This window comes from Capsicum annuum, unplaced genomic scaffold (genome assembly GCF_002878395.1).
Source record: "Capsicum annuum cultivar UCD-10X-F1 unplaced genomic scaffold, UCD10Xv1.1 ctg82773, whole genome shotgun sequence".
Classification (NCBI taxonomy): Eukaryota; Viridiplantae; Streptophyta; class Magnoliopsida; order Solanales; family Solanaceae; genus Capsicum; species Capsicum annuum.
The window spans coordinates 141,665-153,586 of NW_025893589.1; the positions used below are offsets into that span (position 1 = coordinate 141,665).

The 11,922-nt window shown below is 36.5% G+C and overlaps 2 protein-coding genes across 3 annotated transcripts in view; both read right to left on the reverse strand.

Moving 5' to 3' along the window:
* Positions 1-6,467, reverse strand: part of LOC124895510 — a 13,826-nt gene extending 7,359 nt beyond the window's left edge. Inside the window, exons 1-5 of one of the 2 annotated variants that reach the window (XM_047405957.1) lie at positions 6,000-6,467; positions 4,108-4,331; positions 3,936-3,997; positions 3,394-3,814; positions 2,812-3,252 (exon numbers count right to left, since the gene is read on the reverse strand). In XM_047405957.1, the coding sequence (XP_047261913.1) occupies positions 2,812-3,252; positions 3,394-3,814; positions 3,936-3,997; positions 4,108-4,246 (1,063 nt within the window). In that variant the 5' untranslated portion in view covers positions 4,247-4,331; positions 6,000-6,467. The remainder of the gene's footprint in view (positions 1-2,811; positions 3,253-3,393; positions 3,815-3,935; positions 3,998-4,107; positions 4,332-5,999) is intronic. The other variant, XM_047405958.1, reaches the window with a different exon arrangement.
* A 2,118-nt stretch (positions 6,468-8,585) lies between these two features.
* On the reverse strand, positions 8,586-8,969 carry LOC124895517 (zinc finger A20 and AN1 domain-containing stress-associated protein 8-like). The gene has a single exon (XM_047405963.1). The coding sequence runs from the start codon at positions 8,967-8,969 to the stop codon at positions 8,586-8,588; it is 384 nt and encodes a 127-aa protein (XP_047261919.1).
* Positions 8,970-11,922: the final 2,953 nt, after the last annotated feature.

Below are 11,922 nucleotides of genomic sequence, written 5' to 3' on the forward strand. Positions count from 1 at the left end.
ACAAAAGTTGTCCAAGGGGTCGTGATGTTGCACAAAACCTGTCTTTTGACCTATAGAACGAGCCTCTGTCTTACGTAAATCATCAAGTATTGTTGGACTAAACTATTCCTCGAGGCTTAACATGGTTGAGCATCCCTTAGTTTTGATTCTATTGTTGTAGGACAGTTTATGGAGCTGTGAAGATTATATATAATGTACTTTTAATGTTGATTTCTACTCTATGATGATACTTACCACATTTTCTACTGTTAGTTTTTTCTCCAAAACAACCTGCAGACAAAGATTACACATTTCTTCAGTTCTTAGATATGATTGTGTCATTATCAGAGTCGATTTCTAATATAGTCACTCAACTAATAGTATTATCTCACAAAGTCACGTTCTGAGAATCAAGAAGAAAGGTGATTTTCTGAGGTAATAACTATTAGCTGAGTGACTATCTAAGAGGTCAGCGCGATATTATAGTTGTCTTATAGAAAAAAGTATCAACAAGAAAACTGTTCCTTTTAATATTCCATTCCTCCAACCTCAAGCCTCTTGTGAAATGAATTAAATATTTTTAAAAAGTTTTTTTTTTATACTATTATTATAGTTTCCCTCATGCACATTTTGCCAATTTATAATAATTCTATCTTGGTTGTCATAATTTATTGGTATGATGTTACTTTTCTTATACTTTTCCTTGTCCCGTTCAAAGTCGTCTCCCTTTCCCTGTCAGATATCCTGCCACTATTACGTTCATGAGACTTTAGTCTTCCTTGATAAAATTTATTGTCCTTTATCTGTGACATTTATTTTTCTTTCATGTCATTGATTTGTTTTTTCTATTTATACTTTACTGTTTATGGGTTCACTGGTGTACACTGTATTTGAAAGTTTGCATCTGAAGTTTTATTGGTATCGATATCCTCACTTTAGGATGTTATTCATTGAGACAATGGTAACTTCCGTGTTATGATTATTAAATTTGGTGTTCTGTGAGTCACTCTCACTGTTGTCAAGTGACTGAACATTTCATCATAAGTGATCTGTGTTTATGTTGAAATATCACAGAACATGGGCTAGCCTATGTACTTCCGGTGAAGAGAAAGTTGAGAAAGGAGAAACGTAAGGTTGTATATGGCGGGAAAGCAAATAGGAGTGTGCCATCTGTGTTGACCTACCTAAAAAAATGAAAAGGTCGGGCTGTTAACTTTACTGTTTTGTGGTGGTTGTTGAAGAATAGCTTCTTGAAGAGTTCTCCGAGAGGTGCATTGCATCAGCTTGATATTTGTTGGAAACTAAGTATTCGGTGCGGGAGTAAATAAGTGCAAAAACTAAAAACAAAATTGTAGGAAATTGTTTTGTTGTGTATTTTCATTTTTGTGGTAATACATGTGAAGTGGAAGTACGTTGAAGCTGAGGTTGACAATATTCAATACTCGAAAGATTAACAGAAAACAGTTTGCTATGGTGTGAACTTCAGATCACGGTGCTTCTAAAAGGATCAAACATTCATCAAGACAATGTGAAATGGACATTTTCTACTCATGTTTAGAGTTTGTAAAAAATATGGTTGTTATACTGCTTGTTTAGACATACAGTATTTTCTTACTTGATGTTGCTGCATTCGAATTTGGAAAGCAAATTACACGGCTGACTTGTTAATGTAGGATATCATATCATGTGCTATGTCGGAAATGCACTCCTATCAATGTACCGTGAGTGTGAAGTATTGACGAGGCATATGACGCATTAGAGGAAATAGCGGAGAAGGATGTCGTCTCTTCCGTAGCTCACTGTCTCAAATCAATTTTCAGTTCTAAACAAAAGAAGTTTGATATTTGTAGTTGTGTTTGTTACTTTTTCCAATTGTAAGATGATATATGTGGAAAGTGAGGTCCCTCTAAATTCTTGTTTTCCTTAATTTTAGCTTTAAAGATTCAATCTTTACTCGAGAAATCACAGTAATATGAACAATGAGTTGTCGAAGAAAACTGGTTTACCCAACCAAAAATAATAAATTGCTCTCTGTGGTTTAAAATAATTTTGATACTGTAAAAATAAAAGGCCGAAAGTTTAAATTTTGATTGAAGTGATAAGGCTTTCACTTTTAAAAAACAAATACTAAAAAAGAAGTATTAATATATTTAAAATCAAGTGGGTCCAATAAAGGTAAAAAGGTAATTGTGTCTTTGAAAAATTTCCAAATAAGGAAAGACGACATTTATTTTGGGACTGGCGACACATAATTTGGGTCGGAGGTAGTAACAGATTTTTGCATATGCATCCATTTAGGCTTATTGAGTTTCCTTTCAAATTGTTCTTACATTTCAACCATTTTTCATATTGTGCTTGTAATGTTCTACTTCAAACAGATGTTCACGAAGGGATTGTTCTTAATATTCATAAATGCAAAAGCACAAGTACAATAAGTCGAATCAGATGCAGAAACAATGATTTGTACAAAATACTTTGCTTGACATTATTGAGTAAAGAGTTATCACATGAGAACAGCACTGATAGGCTTGTAACAAAGTCTCAAAAAGAGGAGCTACTAACAGTACCACCAAATTTAGCTAGAACTGTAGAGGTCTAAAACAACTTCATCTACTAATTCTTGGAGAATATGCCTAGCAACTTCAGTGCCACATTCATATTTTTCAATCTCAAAGTCCGTACATTTACCCAAAGAATGGCTCATATCCCATTCTATTAGCTCGTCTGGTATCAAACCAACAAATTGTGTCCACTCTTCGACCTCATCAATAATATCAGTAATCAGAATCTCTTTGGTCATACTTGATGGTAGTTGGGTACAGGTTCTAAAACCAGAATCAGAGATTGGAGAAAATTTTGAGTCTAGGTACTCTAATAGACAATCAAAGGCGAATCCTTTAAGCTGATTCATCTGTTTTGGGTCATTACAGCCAAGCAACTCACCGAAAGCCATCCACAGAAAACTCAAAAACATTTCATGTTCATTGAGGAGAAAGTGGCTCACAGAGAACCCATCCTCTATAGGTAGAGCCTGCTGTTGAGGTGTAGTTCCAAATATGAGTTCAGCATTCAAAATGACCTGTTTTGTGTAGCTGAGTTTGCTTCCTTTTAACCGATCAATCTTGCCGAGCACTCCAGAAACGTTATGAATCAGTTCTCTGTAACTCCTCCTGGTGGATAATGAGGTCTCACAATTCGAAAGATCTCTATCAGGTTCTGGAAAGAGTGATTCATCATCAACAGAGTCCACTGATTCAGCAAGCACTTTGTCCTCTGGAAGAAAACAAGCATCATATTTATTAGAAGCATGGATGCATGAAATCCAAGTTCAGAGTTGTCTTATTTTTTAATTTATGTATTTGAGGGAAAGAAACGAAGTATGCAAATAGTAAAATGTCGAATCGGGGACCATACTTGAGCTACTATTGGGACTGCTGGAGAGGTAGCTGTCAGTTGAATGGTGATCAAGTGAATTCCCAACTAAATCAGCTTCATCTTCCAAAGGAGAAAAATATCTAGTAGGATGAGTGAGAGCACATTTAGCTCTAAACCTTTGCAAACCTAGTTCTGAACTCTTTATTTCGGCCATCTCAAAATCCATATCTTCTTTATCAGATCCGCCAGGTCGAGCACCAAGTTTGTCTGCCACATTGCTCCAAGTTTTAGAAGCTAAAGCCTTTTGGGAATTACTGCCTGATCCTGCTGGCGTCGATTCCAAACCCATGAGCCTAGCAACCAAACTTGGAGCTTTCATTTCGCACTTGCTTTCACAACGTGTATCGGTCATTCCATTATTCTTTGCATTTGGAAAACCCCCACTGTTCTCATCAGCAATCTAAATTGTTCATACAAGAACCAAAAACAATAAAAACAAAAACTTTCCTGTCAGGCTAAAATCTGAGACAACAGAAGAAAAAAAAAGCTAAATGTGGGAGTATAGTTCAAGAAATGAGTACCAAACGAAGCTTTGGCTGCTTCTCATCCCCTCCAAACTTTTTTGAAGCTTGTTTCAAGCAAGCTATAAGAATGCAGCACAAAAAAAGAAATAATTTAGCCCTCTAGCTAGAATCACCTTCAAGAAATTAACCATTCTGCTTTAAAAATGAGTGGAATGTAGTAGTAGTTAACCTGGTGAAAGCAGTTTCTTTGGAAACAGCTTCTTGGCAAATCTACAGTTCCGATCAAAGAGCTGAAAGAAAATACCCACACAACAACAAGGCCTTTGAGGTTGTCTATCATTCATTTCTCTAACTGAGCTATCATTCATCTTTAAAAATCCTCTTTTAAATTTCTTCACCTTTTCTCCCACTCTGCTGAATGTGATTCACACACTTTGTCTTCCCAATAAGATTCTATCAAGCATTATCTTCACATTAATTTGGAAAGAATTAATCAAAAGACCCCCCCCCCCCCCCCACTGGTCCCTCTGCCCACCACATCACTTACCCTCCTTGCCCCAAAAAAAGAAAATGGGGAAAAAGAACTTGCATTTTCATGCAAGAAACAAATCAAAAACCCAACAAAATATCAGAAAGAAAGTAGAAAATAGCTATGAAAAGTAAAACCCTGAGTTGTGTTCAATTATGACAAAACTTTCACAAGAAACCACAATCAAACAAAGCAAACACAGAACAAGAAAATACAAACAGCAATATCCAGAATGTCTTCAACTTGCACCAAATGTGCTACTGTTCAAGAAAATAGCTAGAACTGGTTATAGTACACTCTAGTAAGCTATTCTTTTCTATTTTTAATCTTCTTTATGACAGTGAAAAAAGCAAAATCATAATTATTTTAAATTAGTTCCTATAGACATGTTTTCTATGCTTTGCTATCACAAATGCTACAGAATAAGAAATGAATGCGTCGATAGAGACTAACCGATTAGGCACCAAACAATAATAATAGAACCCAAAGCAATTGCAGCAAGGACAAGACCGAATGTTTTTCGACATCCAAAGTGCCAAAGAAATTCAAAGTACTTTTAAGAGAAAATAGAGGGAGTAATAGCGGAGGAGAAGTTTGTCCTCTTAGAGAAAGAGAATGGTGAGTTTGTATAGTGAGGAAGGCCGTCCATAATCTCAAATAATGAAGGAAGAATAATATTTAATGGAAGAAGAATAACATATAATGAATCAATTAGGGGTATTGCTCCCTTAAATGGATGGGGTAAATCAATCTGTTCCACCAATCATGCTATAGTTGCCATAAATAAATAATACCCTATTATAACATTTGAAATTTCCATGAATAGAACAAGTAAAAAGAGATCATTCGTACTTATTAAATGAAATAAAGAAGAGGTATCTAAATGTACCATAATTAACATGTGAGGGGATGTCTATCAACCAAGTAAGGGAAGAAAAATAAAAAATCAATTACTGAGATGCTTTTCTCAAATCAAATTGGTACAGGATCATACCCAAACAGTCAAAACGTGCACATATTAGCCTTATTAAAGATTTACGAAAAAATCCAAAAAATAAAAAATCAATTACTGAGATGCTTTTCTCAAATCAAATTGGTACAGGATCATACCCAAACGGTCAAAACGTGCACATATTAGTCTTATTAAAGATTTACGAAAAAATCCATAAAATAAAAAATCAATTACTGAGATGCTTTTCTCAAAATCAAATTAGTACAAGATCACCTAAACAATCAAAACATGCACATATTAGCCTTATTAAAGATTTACAAAAAAATCCTCGAATCGTCACATACATGCTTTTCCCATACAAAATTACCCATATTGACTAAGAGGCATAAAAAATGTGAAGTTGCAAGAAGTTAGGCATGTTTGCACATACCAGAGAGAGACGAACAAATTAACTCACCATTCAAGTTAAGCGTCACGAAATTTCAATCAAGCAGGATATGCAAATAGGGTCAAATAAAAATCACAAACTTAAAATCAACACATTTATTCACCAAAAATTAAACGTGGCCACACTTATGAGAGACACAGATGAAGAAATAGTACTAAAGTTCACACATATATTTCGCACACGGGATCAAACCTGAAGACGGATTCTTCATTTTCGATGAGGAAGGGTTGAATAGTTGGAAAGCAAAAGGGGTTTGCCGGAGGTATCGCTGTGGGAGAGGAGTCGAGGATGTGTCGCGGCTGTTGGACATTCGCCGGAGGGGAGACAGAAGGCGATTGGAGGAAGGAGGATGGAGCGGCGGCGTGGTGGCTTGGCTAGCCGTCTCCATCGATGGCGGCGCTGTTTGTCGGTGGATGACGAGAAGAGAGGGTGCTGGCCATCGGAGCAGCAGCTGGACTCGCCTGGGGAAGGAGTTGGCGGTACGTATGGAGGAGAAGGATGAGACGACGGCGAAGGCTGTTCGCCGGAGATGGCGGCATGGCGATGAGGATTCGGAGTGGAGGGGTGATTTTGGTGGTCGATTGGCGACGGAGAGATCGGAGGAGAGGGGGGGCGATCGAGATTTGGAGGTGTTTATAGAGAGAGAGAAGAGATAGGTGTTTATGTTGAAATATCACAGAACATGGACTAGCCTATGTACTTCTGGTGAAGAGAGAGCTGAGAAAGGAGAAACGTAAGGTTGTGAATGGTGGGAAAGCAAATAGGAGTGTGTCATCTGTGTTGACCTACTTTAAAAAATGAAAAGGTCGTGCTAGTAACTTTACTGTTTTATGGTGGTTGTACAAGACTGGCTTGTTGAAGAGCTCTACGAGAGGTGCATTGCATCAGCTTGATATTTGTTGCAAACTAAATATTCGGTGTGGGAGTAAATAAGTGCAGAAACTAAAAACAAAATTGTAGGAAATTGTTTTGTTGTGTATTTTCATTTTTGTGGTAATACATGAGAAGTGGAAGTACGTTGAAGCTGAGGTCGACAATATTCAATACTTGAAATATTAACAGAAAATAGTTTGCTGTGGAGTGAACTTCAGATCACGGTGCTTCTAAAAGGATCGAACATTCATCAATGAAATGGACATTTTCTACTCATGTTTAGAGTTTGTAAAAAATATGCTTGTTATACTGCTTGTTCAGACATACAATATTTTCTTACTTGATGTTGCTTCATTCGAATTTGGAAAGCAAATTACACGGCTGACTTGTTAATGTAGGATATCATATCATGTGCTATGTCGGAAATGCACTCCTATCAATGTACTGTGAGTGTGAAGTATTGACGAGGCATATGACGCATTATAGAAAATAGCGGAGAAGGATGTTGTCTCTTGGGTAGCTCACTGTCTCAATCAATTTTCAGTTCTAAACAAAAGAAGTTTGATCTTTGTAGTTGTGTTTGTTACTTTTTCCAATTGTAAGATGATATATGTGGAAAATGGGATCCCTCTAAATTCTTGTTTTCTTTAACTTTAGATTTAAAGATCCAGTTTTTACTCGAGAAATCACAGTAATGTGAACAATGAGTTGTCAAAGAAAACTGGTTTACTTATGTAGAACCAACCAAAAAGAATGAATTGCTCTCTGTGGTTTAAAATAATTTTGATACTATAAAAATAAAAGGCTCAAAGTTTAAATTTTGATTGAAGTGATAAGACTTTTACTTTAAAAAAACAAATACTAAAAAAGAAGTATTAATATATTTAAAATCAAGTAGGTCCAATAAGGGTAAAAAGGTAATTGTGCCTTTAAAAAAATTTCAAATAAGAAAAGACGACATTTATTTTGGGACGGATAAAAAAGGAAATGGAGACACATAATTTGGGACGGAGGGAGTAGTATTTTTATTTGGTTTGAAGGATATCATGTGCCTCAGCAGAGAAGTAAAGTTCTGCTCTCCTCTCTTTCTCTTACGTATCTAGTTCTATAGCTTAACCCTTACTTTTACGATGTATGGGCATAACGCATATCAAATGTTATTTAATTTCGCTATTATGAGTATTTTGGGGGGTGTTGGAGACTTAATTAAAAAGTATTAATACTATGTAATGTTGATTGGTAATATTTATGTCTATTAACATTCTAAAATTAAATTATAAAATATTATTTTTTTTAAGTGGGTTGGCCCGTAAGGCCCGCAACCCACAGAGTAATATTGTGGGCTTGATATTTTTTGGTTCATCATTTTGATAGGCTAGCCCAACCTGACCCATCAAACTCAAAGCCCGTGTGGGCTAGCTCGGATGGGCTGAGCCAACCCGTATTGACATCTCTACAAAAAAAAAACTCTACATTATTGATACTCAAAGGAGACTTTGGAATCTTGAAGAATACACGGAGGCGAATTCAGGATTTTAAAACGCGGATGTATGAATGTGAAATTCATCAAGATGACCTACATTATGCATATTATGCTAGACAAGGAGCCCAGAAATGGGGACAAAACAAGAACAAATTCCATGAAAATGTGCACCAAGATCATAAATAACTTACACACCAGGATTATCTAGGCTTTAGGGTACCCCCCACCCCATCCCCACGCAAAACTTTCATCGTCACGCTGTAAGACGAGGCCAACTTATCGAAAGATGGACGTTGCTTCAGTTCATACAACCTTTCGATAGGTGCTTGTTAGATCTTATTAAGCTTTTGTGCTATGATGATAGGATTTGCTTTTGCTATTGCATTCTGACCAGCATTCCTATAATCAAACGGGCAGTTGTGTTAGTCTGAATAATGATGAACTGCGCAAAAAAGATCACCACATTTGCAACTAAACCCCATTAATCCCACACGCTTACGACAAGCTGTGCACTTTTTCAAACCCTCTTTTGACTTCACTTGTGAAATCTGAGAGGCTAAATCTGCAAATGCAACCGCGGCACCTGCAAGAGCAAGTTCTGATTCATCGTTGCCTGAGCTTCTGCGTATGACATCTTTGCTGGATGCAGCTGCAAGCTTTGCATGTTCCTGCTTCAGTAGAATCATGTCCTTTTGACACTTGGAACACATATTCATCGTAGCTGCACTATCGAAAAAATCACAGTCGTTGATGCAGAAGACGGGGTCTTCTGGAGCTCGCCAACCTGTCTCTTTAGATGACTCCATTTCTGCAGTTAACAAGTCAAGTTCAACACCACAAGTGTCACGCCTCAAATCCTATTGGGGTGGACTGGCACCCGTAACCGAGGAGGCCCGGGAAAACCAGCTCATCACCTTATACTTGCCATGCATACCTCTATGAAACCAAAAATTCGGACAGCATCATATACCATATAAAAGGAAATAATCACCTGTATAAGCTCGAGCAAACATATATATATGTATATACAATACTTGCCCATTGGAGCCATCACGTCTATTAACAAAACACCACTTTGACTGTACATTAGGTCTACAAAGCCTCTAGACAATACACAGAGTTTAATTAAGGTCGGGACACACCCCGCCATATAACTAACTTCTATACATTACCAAAAGTGACTGGATATGACACGGAAAGCCCCAAAGCAAACTGGAGCTCACCAAAAGCAGTTGGATATCCTGACTCCTACTTGTGCGGTGTATGAGCTGAGGTACCTATGCCTGCAGCATGAAATGCAGGTCCCCCGTGGGGACGTCAGTACAAAATATGTACTAAGTATGTAAAGCTGTTGATAATCACATATGATATAGGAGCTCAATAAAAATTAGAAACAAGTGAATAAATCGTAATAGGAGTGGACCACACTTACTAGAACTTGTGACAACCTGTACATTGTATTTATTCAATCACTTTACCTTCGTTCTTATCATTTTTGTAATCATTACTGTACTGTACTATTACCATTAGGCTGCCTCCAGTACATATCAACTGGGATCGACCCATGATAGGCTTATTCCCTTGGGATACCACCCATAAACACATAAATAAGGATCAACCCATGATAGGCTTATGTCCCTGGGATACCACCCGATAAGAGAGAACTTCCATCACTTAGTTCAATTAATTTTTAAGATTGTTATTTCGGTCGCCACTGCATTTTTGATACTTTGAAACAATGATACATCAATAAGAGACATATGAATAGACCATCAATGCAATAACGATGAAGTAAGAACTCATTGGCACATCAATGAAGTGTTTTGGAGTCATCAATGCCATAACAATGAGGAAGGAACTTATTAGTATATCAATGAAACGTTTTGGAGTCATTAATAGCACATGGATCTTGTTCGAGTAACCGGATACCTTCTGACATTCATCAGTGCAATAAACATGTAAGATTTGGAAAACAAGTAAGTATTGGAATTTCTCGACATCTTGTAGGGTGGAAACAAGTTCATTGGTAACGTAGGACATCATACAAAACCATTATGGATCACATGTTATTGAATAACTTTGGAAAATTTCTTAATAGAACAATTGTTCACTTTTCTACCAAAGATATGGTATAGAGTATGCTTTACATACCTGACTGTCAACCTTCAATAGTAGTCCCAAATGGACTTCCCGTCTTTACGGATTACTTATCTACAATGAACATATATAGCAATCTAGTATTAGCAACCAAACGTCACAATTCAATTATTTGAATTCACCAAAATAGTGGTTAAGTAGTAAGCCTTAATTACACCATAAAGGGTGTCACTTTAACCCTCTTATACTCCAATTTCATTCACATGCCATGCATATTCATACAACATCCTCTAATATCAAGTTTTGATTCATTTATCCTTCCAACCAATCCATTAAACCAAATTGAGCCATAGACATAAATAATCATCAATTCAATAGTATATCACCATATCCACCTTCCATAACTCAATTACCACATCCACCTTTCACAATTTAGTACACCAAACCATGCAAAATAGTCCATAACCGTATTTCCATCACCTTTCAATAACAACCAATACATATAATCCTCTACCACACATAAACATATGGAAAAGAATAAAGGCAAACAATATTCATATCTTAGAATTCACCTCTTGATTATGCAATCCTGTTTGCACAAATAATAGGATCCGTTCGAAGCTGTCGAGATGACAAACGCAGTTATCGGATTACTTTGGAATTTCTACGGTTGAATCAAAAGTAATTTAATGGTCAAATTTGGCTAGGGTTTGTTCTTTCTCAATGTTTGATGATGAAAATGAGTTTTTGAACTCATATACAAGTATATATACACATATTCCCGTCCATAATATAATAAGAAATGACCAAAATGCCTTTAAAATTTAAATAATGTCAAATCTGTCCTTTGGTGGACTGTTTTGATAAGCTAAAGTAGATCAACCATAACTCTTTGCTCCGATATCAGATTTGGGTGAAATTGGTATCGTTGGAAGGATAATTCAAAGGGATTTCATTTCATATAAAGTAGGCCACCCACTTTGTCCTGTACAAGGAGTTATGGTCATTTGAAGTTGACCCTAACAATCTATTTTCATAGGCCGAAGTAAAACGAGTATAACTCCTTACTCAGACGTTGGATTTGGATGAAACCAATTGCATTGGAAAGAAGACTCAAAGGTATTTCTTTTCATATGTCTCAGCTCTCCCATTTCATTATATTAAGGTAGTTATGATCGTTCGAAGTTGACCCAAAAATTCGGCTGGCCTCAGTAGTTTGTGTGCAGGAAATTTTCCTGCACATTTACTATTCCCAAATATCCCGGCCACCATTTTATAGTTTTGAACGTGCTCAATTATATCCGAAACCTATCCGTTTTTGAAAATGTTTATATCGTTAGAAAGCTTATTCAATAACCTTCGTATGGAACCATCGACGGGCAAATTCCGGTATAAATAAAAAAAATTAATTCCATATAAATAAGACAAATACATGTACTTGAATACGCCAATACACGTACTTGAATACGGGGTGTTACAACAAGTTTGTTAAGTACATCACGAAACAACAAAGGGACAAACAAAAACTTCAACCAAGGAACATCGCGTTTATAAAATATAAAGCAATTCAGAATAATACATACATTCAATATCTCGTACTTGCTAGATTTTTGTCTAATTGAATAGTTCTCCTCATAGTTTCGGTAGTGAGCTACATTGTAT

Coding starts and splice junctions, on each gene's coding strand:
- LOC124895517 (XM_047405963.1), bottom strand. CDS start 8,969: ATGGAGTCATCTAAAGAGACAGGTTGGCGAGCTCCAGAAGACCCCGTC.